Below are 17,029 nucleotides of genomic sequence, written 5' to 3'. Positions count from 1 at the left end.
TCTTTGTTGTGGAGGGACGGTGTGGTGTTTCTGCCTAGAGTACCATCTTGCCGGAAGTCTCTCTGGTCTTGTATTCTTGATTGAACTAAGAAGCACTTTCCTTATGTGTGTTATCGTTTGTTTTATAGACCTGTCTAATCTTTGACTGAAAGGTGGAATTTGGGAGTGGCTTCGGTTCTGAGTTAGCAGGGTGTCCTGGACCATAGTCTCGGGAGTTCCTCCAGTCTTTGACAGACCAGTAAGTCTGGTCTTTTATTGTGAAATTTGAATTTTGTTCTACATTTTTCTTCCTCTCTGTCCAGGACCCTCTCTTGTGATCCCTATCAGAGCGATTGATGATAGTAGCCAGGCACCATCTAGTTCTTCTGGGCTCAGGTTGGTGGAGGCTGTGGTTCATTTGGTCCATTAGTCCTTTGGACTAATATTTTCCCTGTGTCTTTGGTGTTCTTCATTCTCCTTTCCTCCAGGTAGGTTGGGACCAATTGATGCATCTTAGATGGCTGTTCGCTAGCTTTTAAGATTCCAGACGCCACTCACCAAAGTAAGATGCAGAACATTTTCTTAATAAACTTTGTTATCCAATTGACCTAGATGTCCCCTGAAACCATGGTCTCCAGGCCCCTGCCCCTGCTACTCTGTACCTCAGAGTGTTTGGTTGTATTCAGGAAAGTTCTTAGCTTTGGTTTAGTCCAGTTGTGCTGACTTCCCCTGTAGTGTGTGCTGTCTTTCCTGTCATCTAAGATAATTCTTGTCTACTATCTAGTTAGTGAATAACCCTCTCTCTCCCTCCCCACCATTGTAACCATCAAAGAATGTTTTCTTCTGTGTTTAAACCTTTTCTGATAGTGCTCTTACAATATTTGTCCTTTTGTGACTGACTAAATTCACTCAGCCTAATGCCTTCCAGATTCCTCCATGTTATGAGATGTTTCATGGATTCATCGTTGTTCTTTATCGTTGCGTAGTATTCCATTGTGTGAATATACCATAATTTGTTTATCCATTAGTCCGTTGATGGGCACCTAGGCTGTTTCCATCATTGCAGCATCTTGAACAGTGCTGCAATGAATATGGTTGTGCATATATCTATTCAGGTGATGGCCCTTATTTCTCTAGGATATGTTCCAAGGAATGGGATTGCTGGATCGTATGATACCTCTATTTCTAGCTTTTTAAGGAAGTGTCAAATCGATTTCCAAAGTGGTTGTACCATTTTACATCCGCACCAACAGTAGATAAGTGTTCCAGTCTCTCCACAACCTCTCCAACATTTATTATTTTGTGTTTTTTGGATTAATGCCAGCCTTGTTGGGGCAAGATGGTATCTCATTGTAGTTTTGATTTGCATTTCTCTAATGGCTAATGATTGTGAGCATTTCTTCCATGTGTCTGTTAGCCACCTGAATGTCTTCTCTGGTGAAGTGCCTGTTCATATCGTTTGCCCGTTTTTTAATTGGGTTGTGTGTAAACCTTTTCTTGAGTTTTTATAATAGTGGTCTCATACAATATTTGTTCTTTTGTGATTGACTTATTTCACTCAGCATAATGCCCTCCAGATTCATCCATGTTGTGAAATGTTTCGAGAATTCATTGTTCTTCTTTATAGATGAGTAGTATTCCATTGTATGTACCATAATTTGTTTATCCATTCTTCTGCTGTTGGGCACTTAAATTGTTTCCATCTTTTTGCTATTGTGAATAATGCTGCAATGAACATGGGTGTGCATATGTCTATTTATGTGATGGCTCTTATTTCTCTAGGATCTATTCCTAGGAATGGAGTTGCTAGATCATATGGTATTTCTATTTCTAGCTTTTTAAGGAGGCCTGTATCATTTTCCATAGTGGTTGTACAGTTTTACATTCCCACTAGCAGTGCCTAAGAGTTCCAAGCTCCCTGCAACCTCTGCAACATTTGTTATTTTCTGTTTTTTTAAATTTGTGCCAGTAATGTCGAGGTGAGATGGTATCTCATTGTAGTTTTAATTTGCATTTCTCTAATGGCTAATGATTGCGAGCATTTCCTCACGTGTCTGTTAGCCACCAAACTGTCTTCTTTGGTGAAGTGTCTGTTCATATGGTTTGCCCATTTTTTTAATTGGATTATTTGTCTTTCTGTCGTCGAGGTGTTGAAGTATTCTATAGAATTTAGAGACTGGGCCCTGTTGGATATGTCATAGCCAAAATTTTTTCCCAGTCTGTAGGTTCTGTTTTTACTTTTTTGGTGAAGTCCTTTGATGAGCACAAGTATTTAATTTTTAGGAGCTCCTAGTTATCTAGTTTGTTTTCTGGTGTTTGTGCATTGTTCGTTATTCCTAGTAATTTTTGATTTAATGTCAGACATTGTCTATAAAAACACTGCAGAAGCTACAGATTATGTTGAACTCCAGTGGTGATGATGTGCTTTTTTTTTTTTTTTTTTTTTAAGAGTGAAGGCTGATTATTAATTCAAAAACTAAGATGAGTCAGGGTGGGGTTGCAGTTTGGATACGGGTTATTCTGTTTATGAGTCTCCTCTGGCTTTAGGTTGTATCTTCTAGGGTTTTCAAATCAGACCCTGGTGCAATCAGGGGTCCCTTTTCCTGAACTCGTTTATTTGTCTCCTTAGCACCTGAGATTCTGGAAGACTCCGCTCTGATTTTCAGAGCCTTTTTGTTTCAGAATTTGGCAAATACCTCAAGGGGAAAACTGACCATTTTTTGGGCTTGTTCTCCACCTCTCCCTTCTGCTGGAATCTTGACCTCTCAAGTTTGTTTCTCTACACCAAAAGCTCTGCAGTTTTTCTGTCTCTCAGCAACACTTCTCTGTCTGGGAAGACTCCAGATTTCTAGTCTCTTGCTCTGTGACCAGTGTACAAACGCTCCCAGGGAAAAAGTGCTGTGGAATGTCGTCTCCTCTCTTGGCAGCCCCCCTTCTCTGGAATCTTGGCCTGCTACTCCTGATTGCTTCAATAGCTCTTTGATTATTTTAAATAGATTATTTTTCACAGCTTTTCTACTTGTACAGGGAGGGAGCATTGGTCTGCTGCCAGCCTTTCCAACCTCCTTGGAGCAGAAGTCCTCCTGTGCTTTTTATGCTTTGTTTTAATGGCTGTTCTCTGCCCTAGAGCCATTAGCACAATCTCCTATACATTTTTTTTTTTTTTGTAATGCTTTTAAATAGAAGCTTCTAGCTTTATATTTTAATGGGCTAGCCAGTTGTCCCAATACCAGCCTTACCTGATTATTTGAAATGCTGCCTTATCATTTGTTGGATTTGTGTGTGTGTGTCTGTTTTTGTACATGCCTAGTCTTTTTCATTGCACTCTCTGTTCGTGTGTCATTACTAGACTTAGGAACTTATTTTAGCTTTGTAGTATGTATGATTGCAGGTAGAAGAAGTTTTCCTTCTTTGTTCTTGTTTTTCAAAATTCTCTTGGTTTCTCAAATTCCATTGAAAATCCTGTTGGAATATTTTTATTTATCGTGACTGCACTTAATTTATATAGCTAAATTGGGGGAGAACTGAAAACTGTGCAATATCTGATTGAGCATCTACTTACAAATATTTTCTTCTTTTCCAATAACTTCCTATTTCAGTACTTGGAATTACTTGAAGGATACAGACTTTTTTTTTTTTTTTTTAAGACAAAAAGCATGTTGCTAAATGCTTGCTAGAAGTCTCGTTCCAATTTGCATCCCTATCAGGAATTCACGAGCTTGCCTCTTCCTCTTTCCATCTTAGCCTTACTGTCCTAAGCCTTATTCCAGTTTCACAGAGTCTCAAAGGGGCACAACCCTTCATTCTTCTCCTGGAGGTCATTCATGGATCTATGAAGGTGAAACCATGATGGCAAAGCACTGGAGATGCTTGGACATGGATGCATTTTGTGGCTGTGAGGGGCTGCGGTGGTATGGCTGGGCATGATTCCAGCCATCTGGAATTCTTCCCCCACCAGCCTCCTGAACTTGTCGGCCCTTGGTCGTAGGATGGTCTGGCTCTTTCCTCTCTCTCCCTGGGGCCTCTGGAGGAGGTGTGCTTACCTGAGGGCCAGTCCTTCTCCTTATCCATGTCCAGCCTGTTCGGCGGAGTTCTGGGGAGCCAAGGCGCTGGCCCTGGGCATGGTCTGGGAGCTTAGAGCTCGCACCCCACCTCAGTTCCAGGTCTTACTGTGCCTCCTCTCCATCTGCAGAGATGGGCCCGGGGCTCTGTAGCCCCTCCTGCTTTGATCCTGGGGTCCTGGAGGCATGCCCGGAGGTCCTCAGTCCCTGCTCAGTCCTCACAGATGAGAGGTGGGGGCACTACAGGAGACCCCCTTGCCCAGATTCTTCCAAGGGAAGGCAGTGTGGGGAGGGCAAGGCAGAAGTTTCCTTTCTAGAAAAGGGATTCCATGGAATCTCAGAGTGGGAGGGTTTCAGAGACTGCCCTGTCTTAGTCTCCCGGGGTGGCCCCAACAAAATACCACAAAGTGGGTGGCTGTAAGAACAGACATGTATTGTCTCACTGTTTCCGAGGCTCAGGTTGTCGGCAGGGCTACGCTCTCTCTCCCTCTCTAGGGGAAGATCCTTCTCTGTCTCTCCTGGCTTCTGGTAGCCCCAGGCGTTCCTCGGCTTGTAGATAGATACGTCTTCACAGGCATCCTTTCTCTACCCATCTCTCTATGTCTTCTCTTATAAGGGCACCGCTCGGATTAGATCAGGGCCCACCCTACTCCAGTGTGACCTCAAGTTAACAAATAACGTCTTCAAAGACCCTGTTTCCAAACAAGGCCACATTCACAGGTATAGGGGTTAGGACTTCAACATATCTTTTTGGGGAACACAATTCAACCCATAACAGCCCCACCTCAGCCTTTGCAATACTCAGATGCCTCACCACCTCATGGGCATCCGAGACCATCTCAGACAGCATTGTGTGGAGGTCCAGAGTCCCCTTCATGGCAGGCTTAACTCTGTTTCCTGGGGCTTCTGGCCATTTCCATAGCGGGCAACTGTCCCATCCTGCCCTGAGCTTGCCCTTCCCCCTGTTACCAGTATTCCCATCCTTCAGCTCCCAAGCCTTCATTGGGTCAGTGGGTGTCCGTCTGGTCAGCTCCATTATGTCCTCTGGGATGACCTTGTAAACTTGCCAGAACAGCCAGCGACTGTGTCATCTTTACTCTTTGGGGATTTTCACCAGCCTTCCTCAGAGTCCCGGGAACCCTGTCATTTCACAGATGAGTAAACTGAGGCCCCGGGGGCTAAGTCACATAGCTGAGGTCAAGGCAAGACCAGGATTGGGTAACCTCACCTCATGCTCACATTGCTATTTGTTCATTTTTTGATTTTAGATTTTATCTAGTGTCTTCCACTATTACAGATTCAGCTTTTCTGTACCACTCCTCTACCTGCTCCCCCACCCCCACGACTTTCTCTCCTCCACCTTCCCACCATGCTTCTTTTGTTGTTGTTGTTGAATTAGTATTCTATATTACATCATTGGGACTACGTACATATTCTTCCCTACATGCCTAAACGTGTACTATGACTATATTTTCTGTCATGTAGAACAATTTCTCTGGAATCAATGATAAATGATGTGGCCTTTTTCCTGTGGAAACCCTGATGGCATAGTGGTTAAGAGTTACGGCTGCTAACCAAAAAGTTAAATCCACTAGGCACTCCTTGGAAACTCTATGGGACAGTTCTACTCTGTCCTATAGGGTGGCTATGAGTCGGATCGACTCGACGGCGAGTTTGGTTTTGGTTTTTCCTGTAGTTTTTCTTGGGCCCATTGCCAATTCCTCGCCAAGCCCTCAGACAGACCCTCCCAGGTGGTAAAGCCATCGCTGGCCCCGTCTTCCCTCCCTTGGGACCCCCTCCATGGGTCTCCACGTCCTTCTCTAATGAGAGACGTCACCCTTGGGGCAGCCCCAGTGTCCTTCTGGGGTCCGTACCCCATCCTTCTGGCTGGGATTGCACTTCTTCCTCTCTCCCGTCTTACCCCTCACTGGCCAGAGCACACATCCCAACATCTTCCTGAGAGTGCATGGGAAGTAAAACCTCATGTCTAAAAGGCCTTCATTCGCTCTCATTCTTGATCAGTAGTTTGACTGAGCATAGAATTACAGGGTGAAAATAACTTTCCTCAGACTTTGGAGGCATCGCCTCATGATTGTCTAGTATGCGTGTCACTGATGAGTTGCCTGATGCCGTTCTGATCCTCAACTCTTCACGATTTCTCTCTGAAAGCTTATGGAAGCTTCTCTTCAGCCTAGCGGTTCTGATATTTCACAACTGTTTGCCTTGGTGTGGGTCTTTTTTATATTTGGCGGGGTCAGTAGACCCTTTTCATTTGGAAACTCATGACCTTTAGTCCAGAAAACTTTCTTGAATTATTTAATAGTTTTTTTTCATTCATTCTCTGTTTTCTTTCCTTTCATGAAAAATTCCTTGATTTTATTATTTAACTCATAAAATTTCTGTTTTCATATTTTTAATTCTAGAAAATCTCTTATTCTTTAAAAGTTCTTTTTTTGAAAAAAAAGAAAAAATGGAATCCTGCACTTACTCACAGATGTAGTAGCTTCTGTTTTCTTTTGGAGGAAATTAATTCTTCTGTCCACTGCCTTGTCGTTATTTCCTTTGTGTTCCCTTTAGTCTCTGTGTTTCTAGTTAGAGCATTTCCTCAGAGATTTACTGACCTACAGACCTACTGTCTGTCCACATTTAAGGAGAGAGTGAACACTTGAGCAGAAACCCTGTGGCCTGGCGGGGCTTGTTTGCTTCTGTCCTGGTCTGGTTCTGTCCTGGTTAGCCTCCTGCCCCTGGCAGTTGGCTCACTGAAGGAGGCTATGGGCAACTGCTCAGCATTTGGGGTGCACCTGAGCCCCCTTTCTCAATAGAGAGGCTTTAAGCCCACCTTCAGCTGGCCCTTGAAGTCTCACTGCCTGTTGGGAGCAGTGTTCTAATATTCGGGGACAGGGTGGGGATCTGGGCTCCAACCTTCCTTATGCTGAGTCTCCACAAACACCATTTTCAGTCCCCCCACTCAGACCCTGGCCTCAGGGGCACCTGCAGTCTCTGGGTTCTGCAGAGCACATTGGACTGTCTCCTGCATTGAGTTTTAGCTTTCCCAGGTTTCTAAGTCATGTCTCACAGTCTTCATTGCTTCCTGTGTTCTGAGTTGTGTGACATTTTTCATCTGCGTGCCTCCTCTCTATCCTCACAGACTTGTACTTAGTGGAGGGGTCCTTTGGGGGGTTTTGGAAGGGAAGGGAGGAGAACCTGTGGGCTCCATTGGCCACCAAGCACTTGTTCTGCCTCCTTACGTTATTTCTAATTTCCCTCTCCCCCTCCAGGTGTGTCCTGCCCTCTCGAGGCCTCACTGCTGCAGGAGTGACCAACAGAGGCCGCAGCGATGGCTGGGGCCTCGGTGAAGGTGGCGGTGCGCGTCCGCCCCTTCAACTCCCGAGAGATGAGCCGCGACTCCAAGTGCATCATCCAGATGTCCGGAAGCACCACCAGTGAGTAGCTCGAGACACAAAGGGGCCATCACCCCTGCCTCGCACGCTCAAGATGGTTGTGCGTGTTTTGGGTCCATGTAGATTGAACAGTGTTGGGTTATCTACCTACTGCTGGTAACCGTCCGCCCAGAGTGTGAGCCTCAGCCCAAGAACCCATTGTTCTCTTGCTTTGTGTAGCTGCCTGGGCTTAGCTGTGCGGTTGCTTTGGGGCCTCTCAGGCAGATCAGTCCTCTGACAGCAGGGCTGCCTCATCCTCAGGTGCCAGGGAACAACAGGGCCCGCCCACACACAGGCGCTCCGCAGCGGCGTGTCCTGCCCACCTATTGTTGCAGGTTTGCGGGGGGGGGTCACCAAGGGCAGAGGGCACTCGGTCCTGATGGCCCTGCCTCCTAGGGGTTGATCTCCTGGGATGATGGGGGAGAAGATTTGGGGGGCCCTGGGGCTCCTTCAGGGCCTGTGGTACTGGGGTTTGGCCTGGGCAGTGATTGTTCTGGAAGCCTGGGGACCTCGGTGGGCCTTTATCAGAGACCCCCCTTAAATCCAGGGTGCGATGAGCTCACGGGGGGTCGATGTTTGGCGTGGTGTGCACCTTGGGGCTCGTCGCTGCTGTTGTGAAGGGGTGCCACTGTTTGGCCTTCAGAAGAGGGCATTGAGACCAGTGTTTGGGTGCCAGGAGTGGACGCGGGAGTGGGTCAGGTTGTAGAGTGGGGAGGGGGAGAGGTCGATGAGGGGGCGTGGATGAGTGGTGACTGCCGTGAGCAGTGGGCTCAGCCCTCCTGGGGTCCTCTAGCACGCAGAACGTGCCCCTGAGGTGTCCTCTAGAGGAGCAAGGACTCTGGTGTGTTAGTCCAGCAACTCCTGCCGTTTTGGTTGGGGTTGGCCCAGGGCACTGACTTTCTAGCACTTCCGGCCTGTCCCACTTGTGCCCAGAGAAAGCCTTGAGGGGAGAAGCCATCAACTGCACAGAAACTGTGTCCCCTGGGTGGAACTGTGACCCTCGTTCTAGGAAACTGTGACTCCTGGATGAGAAGATGTCCTGTGGGTGGGAACTGTGACCTTTGGTGGGAACTGTGACCCCCTGGTAGTTACTATGAACCCCCGTGGGAACTGTGACCCCCAGCTGGGAACTGTAACCTTTGGTGGGAACTGTGGCCTCCTGGTAGTTACTATGAACCCCCGTGGGAACTGTGACCCCCAGGTAGGAGCTGTAATCTTTGGATGGGCAGAGGGCATGTTGGCGAGGCACCAATAGGGTCTGCCATGTCATTGTTAGGTGACCCAGGATTTCAGAAATGGCCGTGGGAAACCCAACCCATCCCAGGGCCAGGGCTCGTGCCACGAGGGAAAGTAGGTAACTCCAATTCATGGCACAGTTTCAGCAAGAACCACAAGAACCAAATCCTACCAGAACCACCAAGCTCTACCAGAACTGCCAAAACCTATCCAAACCACCAAACCCTACCAGGACCACCAAGCCTTAGCAGGACCACCAAACCCCACCAGGACCACCACCAAACCCTACCAGGACCACCAAGCCTTACTAGGACCACCAAACCCCACCAGGACCACCAAGCCCTACTGGAAACCTGGAAAGCGAACAAAAAGAACAAAAAATCAGAGGCAGAAACCTCATCTCTCCTGGCACTCAGGAGTGGCCCAGCATCAGGCCACAGACTCAGAGTTCAGGGCTGGGCGCAGGTGGGAAGAACTGGTGTCAAAGAACTGAGAGACGGATGCTCTGGGGGCAGCTCGGCCCCGCTGGGAGGAGCTGTAGGAGAGCACGGATGCCCTCTTGAAGCCTCTGACCTGCCCTCTAGAGAAACCGTGTGGACAGGCACCCTATTTTGCCTTTCCTGGCAGGACCCAAAAGCAGGAGGGGTGAATTTGGGAGGCGAGTCACCTTTGCCGAGCCCTGGAAAGTGGAATGTGCTGACCCACAGGGTGAAGAGCTGCTGAGCTGAGGGCAGTACTGCATGGCCACGGCTCTCCACAAAACCCCCAGTTCAGAGACCAGCCTTGGGCCTGGACCCCAGACATCAGGCTGCAGCTGCCCCTGCCGATCATCCTGCCCTCTCCTCAGGCCTGAGCAAAAGCTGAACAAAGACCACACTGAATTTGTGGGCAGCCAGTTTCTCTGGCCAGCCATGGTTTTAAACTGGAATTTCAATGCAGGCAAGGTGTGCCCTATGCAGGGTGGCCACCTTGCTTCAGACACTTGGGGTACCCGGTACCTCTCTATCCCTGAAGGTGCTGGAGTTTTGGAATTTCTCCTGTGTACCGGCAACCTCTGCTCCCCAAGTACGTTCTCAACAGAAGGTCCACATGGGTCCACAGGGTCAGGAGGGGACTCAAGGAGTCTCCCCTCCACACTATTTTTGACCAATAAGCAGGTCCTGAAGGAACTGTCCCTATTCAAAGCGAGTAAGAAACTCAGCCAAACCAGATGTGCGCGGGGATTGGAGCAAAGTTCTACCTCAGAAAAGTAGAGCGGGAACGTGGACTGCAGAGGCAGGAGGGAGCACAAGTCGAGCGCATGCTCCCCAGGGAATGGGGGTGCGTCTTAGAGGACACTGCTTTTCATGCTCCAGGAAATTGAAGAGCTCGCGGCTCCACAAAGCAAGAGCCAGGGCAACAGGGTGAGAGCAGCCCTCCGCTTCACTGGTACCACAGTCGTGCCAAGAGCCAGCAGTGCAATGTCCCTGTGACGCCAGGGCCAGGATACAAGAGCTGAATGGGCAAACCTGGCACTGGGGAGAGTGGCGGGAGACAGGGACCCCTGTTGCTGGGGGCAGCCTGGGGTAGGAGCTGGATGTGACTGTGCCAGACCCTGTGAAGCCACTTGCAGGAAATGAGACAGAGAAGATAATCAAGCACGTGTTCACAGAAGTGCATTTGAGAATGTTCTCCTCAGACCTGTTTTTATCAAGCCAGGGGAAGCCATTTGGCTGTCCCCCAGTGGGAGTTGGTTACAGTACGTGAAGTATAATGCAGCAATGGACTTTCCGTGACTGTCAGAATGAGGCTAGCTTTGCATTTATGACCTTGGGAAAACTTGGACAAGGGGCATAGAACAGCATGAAGAGAAAGATTAAAAGAGCTTCCATTGAATTTCCTCATACACACTGAGTATGTGTGTGTGAGAGAGTGTATATGGGAATGCGTATGAGTGTGTGTGTGAGTGAATGTGAGAGTGTGTGTGTGTGTGTGTGAAAATGTGTGAGTGTGAGAGACAGTATGTGAGTGTGTAAGTGAAGGCATGAGAGTGCGTATGTGTGGGGGTGTGACAGCGTGGGAGTGTGACTGTGGGAGTGAATGTGTGAGAGAGTGTGTACGTGTGAGTGTGTATTGAAAGAATGTGTGAAAGTGTATGTGAGTGTGAGGGACAGTGAGAGTGTAAGAGATTGTGAGTATGTATGCCTGTGAGGGAGTGTGTGTAAGTGAATGTGTGAGAGTGTATGTGTGTGACAGTGAAGGTGGGAGTGGGAGAGTGTGTGTGTAACTGTGTGACTGTGTGAGTGTGTGTGAGTGAGTGAGGGTGTGTGAGAGAATATGAGTGTGTATGTGAGAGAGTATATGTGTGTGAGGTGTGTGTATGTGACAGTATGTGTGAGTGTGAGTGTATATGTGTGTGAGGGAGAGTGTGTGTGTGTGTGTGTGTGTGTGACAGAGAGAGGGAGATAACGTGAATAATCAGGAAAAATCCCTTTGAAAGCAATATTCATTTTGGAGTAAACTAAACAGTGATGGTACCATGGAAAGTGCTAGAAGCCCTGTCCGAACCCTGGGTGAAGGGCTGACGGGGCCTCAGGAGAAGAGGACGCCTCTAAACACTTAGCCTTAGGGAAGCCTGCATGAAGGGAAGGCCTCAGAGAGAGAGGGTGGGGATGCCTGGAGGTGGAAGGGCAGGGTGTTAGGGATTGGTGGGCAGCCCCAGGACATGCCCAAGGTGGACACACGGGAGCTGGGTGTGGCAGCTGCAGCTGTTATGTCTGCCATCTGCAGGAGGAAGTGTCCGTGCTTAGCTGGGTTTGGCTTTGGCAGCCAGAGAAGCATTTAGAGGCGGGGAGCATACTTTTCTCCCACGATACCTCAGGTGGAGCTGAAATAAATCAAACTGCGGTGGCAGAGCTGCGCTGGCTGGCGAGGAGCAGGGTCCCGGATGGAGGATGCCAGGGTGGCCCGCCTGCCCTGCTCTGCCGAGGGGCTGTCGGCAGAGCTCTCCAAACTTGGCGCGCACGAAGGGACACACAGTTCTCTCAAGTGGGCCACCTGCAACTGCATTAGAAGCATTTAAAAGTAAATTTAATTTGTCATCATGTAATCACTGCCTGGATAAATAGTACTTTCCATTTGAACATAGCAAACCTAGCAATTTAGGAGCCGGCCAAATTGCACAGAACGCAGGCTCGTCCCTGACAGTGGAGCTGGCGTAGGAGGTCGGGAGTGCAGAAGTCACTTGCGAGCCGCCTTCCCCTCCTGTCCCCATGCCCTCGCTTTACAAAGGACGGACTTTAAAACTTCTAGAAAGTGCTCATCTCCCCCCCACACAACACCCCAGTCACTTCTCTGGGTGGACGGTGACGTGGTCCCCTTGGCCCCACCAGAGAATCATGCCCAACATGAGCCCCCTGAAGTGAATTCCAGATAAGCCCAGGACCAAGGGCCCGGGATTCAGGGGGCCCTGTCCTGTGCTCTAGACTTGCTCCGTTCTGGACCCCAGTTTCCTCATCTGCACAGTAGTGGAAGGGGGTGTGCTGGATATCCTGAGCCCAGGGTCTGATTCCAGGTTATTTCCCAGCCCTTCAGAAAGCCACAGAGGAGACCTGGGGTCAGGGGCCCTTTAGTCCCTGCCCCCCTGTTCTACAGGTAATAGGTGGGAACACTGAACTCAGAGATGGGATGAGAGGTAAGCTGGGACTGCACCCCAGGCCATTTCCCTCCATTCCAGGCTCACTCCCATCCAGGAGCTATCCTGGTAGGGCGCTGGGGGAACTGTCCGTGACGAGCCCCTCTCTGCACCAATGGGAAGATGGCACCTGTGGAAGGGGAGGTTCCCAGACAAAGCTGCAGGGCTGGTGTGTCCGGGGCGTGCCCTCCAGGGGCCTCAGCAGGGCCCTGGCCCACACTGAGCCTCGCCTTCCTGCCTCCAGTCCTTCTCCTGGACCCGGGCTCCTATGCTTGCTCATGAAGAATGGACAGGTGCTCGAGTGTTGAGCTAACTGTTCCCCAAACCCCAGTGAGTTCTGTGTGTCTCCTGCAACTAAGCAGCCCCCGAAATCCTGTACGTTTTAGGCAGCTCTCTACAAACAAAGTCTGCATTTGCCAGTTTCCGTGGTGTAAATATTCCACCCTCGTCACAGATAGTTTCCAGCTACCAACAGCAGCTCGAAGAATTGCTCAGCATCCAGGAAGAGCCAGCTGGGCACACGGCATTCCTGTGCTCAGGGTCCCAGGACAGTCAGACTCTTGGAAAACTGCTTCTGTTATGTTCCTCCTCCTCCTCCCTCTGCCTACTCAAACTGGCCCGCCACCCTAGCCCTCACCTCTTTGTCCTCCCTTCGGGCCCCGGCCCTTTGTGTCCCCCACACTGAGTCCTGGGAAGCTTTGTCCTGGGGTTGGGAGGCCCAGCTCCTTTGGGTGCTGGCACAGCAGGGGTGGGGGTGGGGGCTGGACGTGGGGGTGGGTTAGGACAAACACTCGAGACCCTGGCAGCGGTGGCCGTTTCTCCGGGAAACTCTGCTATGTCTCCTGGGAGTCAGGCTGGGAGGGAGGGGCTGCCAGTGAGCCTCAGGCCAGTGGCTGGGGGCTTGGAGGTGCCTGAAGAAAGCAGACTGGGGGGACCCTGGTTCCATTCCTGCTGTGTGCCCTGTGACCTGGGGAGAGGACACCCCGTCTCTGGACTCAGGGTCCCATCTGTAATGGCAGAGGCTGTTTCCCACCCATACCGCAGGACCCCGAGAGAGGTGTGGGGGAAGGGCAGGGCCAGGGCGGGGGGTGGGGAGGTGGGGAGGGCCCAAGGGCCTGAGCGCTGCTGCCAGGTGGCGCTCTGATGGCTGACTCACTGGTCCGGCCACACTGTCAGTTGTCCCCTTAGGCCTGGAGCACCTGTCTGTCCCTGGGGGGCCACCTTAGGGAGCTCCCCGTCCACGTGTGGTGCGTGGCAAACACCCTCAATAGCAGGACCTTATCTGAGCAATCCTGGAGGCCGCATGGCGTGGAAGTGGGGTGTGGCGGGGGAGGCGGGAGTGGGGTGGGGAGCCGGGACCCTGCCTGCTGTGCAGGGAGGTGAGCAGAGGTGACGTGGGGTGAGCGGTGGTCTGCGGCTCCGGCTCAGGTAGCTCTGGGCTGGAGAAGGGGTGCAATTGTCATTTCCATGGTGGCGCCAGCATGCTCCATGCCAGGGCTCCGGTAGCCATGCCTCTGGGTGCCAATTCCTGGGTCCCAGCAGGCGTTGAAGCCAGGCCACTTGCTCTTTGCCTCTGTTCCTGGAGACAACATGGGTGCCACCCCGACTCTGCCCTGGGGTGGTCAGTCACCTGCCCACTGCCACCCCCACACCAGAGCTCGCTGGTTCTGAGGGCACAAGGCAGACCCTGGGGACACTTGCCCTGGCCCTGCCCTGGGGAGGGGGCTTCTGGGTGCCTAGGACAGGCTTGCAGCTTGGTGAGCCCTCGGCTGGTGGGACACTGTGATGCCAGTCAGGGGTATGCCTGACCGTAGAAGGAGACATGGGTTCTGCTCACAAGAGCAAAGCCCAGTATGGACCTAGGTTCCCCCAGCAGGAGGCTGAGGGGGTCCACAGCAGCTGCAGCTGGCACCCCGCCACAAACCTGGCACGTGGCAGGGTGCCCAGAGAGTGGACTCGGGTGGGCCTCTCGGGTGCTTCTAGGGCTTGCGTGCAGAGCAAAAGCAGAGTGGCTGGGGCGTGAGGAGTTGAGAGGATGTGGGCCCCGGCAGTGGGGGTGGGCTCCACTGCATTGCAAGAAGAAACCATTCCGGGCTCTCTTGGGGGTCCCAGCCCAGCGGGCATCGGTGGGGGCTGCAGGCCGCCGTGGGCTCCATCACAAAGAGTAGGGGCGGGGACTTGTCTGCCTGGAAATGGAGGTCTCCCTGGCCAGGCTGCATCCCCTGAGGGCCTCGGGGACCCCCTTCCTGCTGTAGGGGTGCAGGCTCTTGGACTGGGCTTGTCCGACGTGGGCTCTGTCGTTAGGAGGGCCCCTCCCCCGGCATGCTCTAATCTTTCACCTCCCTCTCCACAGCCATCGTCAACCCCAAGCAACCCAAGGAGACACCCAAGAGCTTCAGTTTCGACTATTCCTACTGGTCTCACACCTCGGTGAGCCAGCAGGGACGGGGGGTGGGGGGTGGGCTCCGTGCCCAGTGCTGGGTGAGCGGGCGATGACACGGGGGCTGGGGTGGGCTCAGTGCTCAGCAGGCTAAGCCCTCACGGCCGCCAGCTTCTGACGGCTGCGCTACCGTCTCCCAGCCCGAAGACATCAACTACGCCTCCCAGAAGCAGGTATACCGGGACATTGGCGAGGAGATGCTGCAGCACGCCTTCGAGGGCTACAACGTCTGCATCTTTGCCTACGGGCAGACGGGCGCCGGCAAGTCCTACACCATGATGGGCAAGCAGGAGAAAGACCAGCAGGGCATCATCCCACAGGTAGGAGGCTGGGAGATGCGCAGGAGACAGGCGGGGTGGAGGGCACGCGGGAGCCGGGAGGGGGGGCATGCTGGATGGGGGGAAGGGGCACACAGGAGCAAGGGGGGCATGCAAGAGCTGGGTGGGGGGAAGGGACATGCAGGAGCTGGGGGGGCATGCAGGAACCGGGTGGGGACGGGTGGGGGACAAGCAGGCAGGAGGCTGGGGTGGTCTAGGGGGCACCCAGGGGCTGGGAAACCCAGCTGGGCACCCCAAAGGGCAGCCCAGGAGAGACTCAGAGCCCCCCCACGTTGCTTGGTCGGGGAGGCAGGCTTTGGGGAAGTAAACTGGGGGAAGGTCAGAACTGGCGTTGAGGGCTGCAGACCTGGGACCTGGGATGGAGAGGAGAAGGATCCTGGAGAGTGCCCACCCCACACATGCAAGTCTGTGGTACCAGCTGGCCACTGTTCCACCAGGTCAGGGAGCAGGAGAGCAAAGGCCTGCTCCTCTCTGGGGTGGACAGGGCAGGCAGGCCCACCCTGCACAGACGAGGCCCAGGTCTGGGGAGAGGAAGCGGTGAGGTGATCCACGGGAAGGGGTCAGACCTCGGGCAGGTGTGGGGACTGGGCTGAGCAGAATGACGTGGGCTTCTTTACCATGGGCCTTATCACTGCCTTTGCGATGGAAGTGCCGGTGAGGGGGCCTGGCCGGGAGCACGCTGCCCAGGGCGCCGTAAGGGATGTGCTTCTTCTGGGGCCCCGACACCCCCAGCTCCATTGCCTGATGTATCTCTGCTTTGCTCCCCGTTCCTCTCGATGCAGCTCTGTGAAGACCTCTTCTCCCGGATCAATGACACAACCAATGACAACATGTCCTACTCTGTGGAGGTGAGCCCCCTCCCGTGGTCCTGCCCTTGGAACGGCTGGGCCAAGGCTGGGCGGTGATGCTTTTCCAGTGTGCGGAGACCCGAGCCCTCCGCTTGTCAGTCACCGGCCCGCGTGACAACATGGGGCAGTGTGTCTGCAGAGTACGGGGCGGGGGGGGGGAGTGAAGGGCAGGGGGCACCAGGGGCGGAAGTGCAGACATCTCGGCTGTGGGGCCTGGGCTGGCCGCAGTGAGGGGGCTCTGGACATGACCGAATTTGGCTAGTGTCTTTGATGGAGCCTCCAGGGTGGCTGTGTGTGGTGGTCGTGGTGGGCAGGTGGTCTGGAGCTGACCCCTGTCCCATACCCCAAGGGGTTGCGGCCCCGCCTCTATCGAGGGAGAATTTGGAGCCCCTGTGGCACCCCTGGCCCACCTCGGGGGGCCCTGACGGCGGGCCCTCTGCGCTGTAGGTCAGCTACATGGAAATTTACTGTGAGCGTGTCCGTGACCTCCTGAACCCCAAGAATAAGGGCAATCTGCGGGTGAGGGAGCACCCACTTCTGGGACCCTATGTGGAAGACCTCTCTAAGCTGGCTGTCACCTCGTACAATGACATCCAAGACCTCATGGACTCGGGGAACAAGGCCAGGTGTGTGTGGGGTGACTCCTGGACTGCCCTGCCCCCACCCCACTGTGACTCTCTTTGGGGAGGACACACCCAGCTGTCCTCCACCTGCCCCTAGCTGCAGCCTTGGGGAGGTGTGCCCCCTGCTCTCACCTGTAGGGACACTGTCACTGGCCCTCGCCTGTAGGGGCACTGTCACCCGCCCTCCCCTGTAGGGGCAGTGTCACCAGCCCTCACCTGTAGGGGCACTGTCACCCGTCCTCCCCTGTAGGGGCAGTGTCACCCGTCCTCCCCTGTAGGGGCAGTGTCACCCGCCCTCCCCTGTAGGGGCACTGTCACCAGCCCTCACCTGTAGGGGCACTGTCACCCGTCCTCCCCTGTAGGGGCACTGTCACCTGTCCTCCCCTGTAGG

The 17,029-nt window shown here is 52.8% G+C and overlaps 1 protein-coding gene across 1 annotated transcript in view; it reads left to right on the top strand.

Annotated features, from left to right (window-relative positions):
• Positions 1-17,029, top strand: part of KIF1A (kinesin family member 1A) — a 109,687-nt gene that overhangs the window by 23,812 nt on the left and 68,846 nt on the right. Inside the window, exons 2-6 of the mRNA XM_004386475.3 lie at positions 7,319-7,483; positions 14,743-14,819; positions 14,970-15,149; positions 15,950-16,015; positions 16,463-16,641. Of these exons, the coding sequence (XP_004386532.1) occupies positions 7,378-7,483; positions 14,743-14,819; positions 14,970-15,149; positions 15,950-16,015; positions 16,463-16,641 (608 nt within the window). The 5' untranslated portion in view covers positions 7,319-7,377. The remainder of the gene's footprint in view (positions 1-7,318; positions 7,484-14,742; positions 14,820-14,969; positions 15,150-15,949; positions 16,016-16,462; positions 16,642-17,029) is intronic.

This window comes from Trichechus manatus, unplaced genomic scaffold (assembly GCF_000243295.1).
Source record: "Trichechus manatus latirostris isolate Lorelei unplaced genomic scaffold, TriManLat1.0 scaffold00165, whole genome shotgun sequence".
Taxonomy (NCBI): domain Eukaryota; kingdom Metazoa; phylum Chordata; class Mammalia; order Sirenia; family Trichechidae; genus Trichechus; species Trichechus manatus.
The sequence above is the reverse complement of the archived record's forward strand: the minus strand, read 5'-3'. Positions and strand labels throughout refer to the sequence as shown.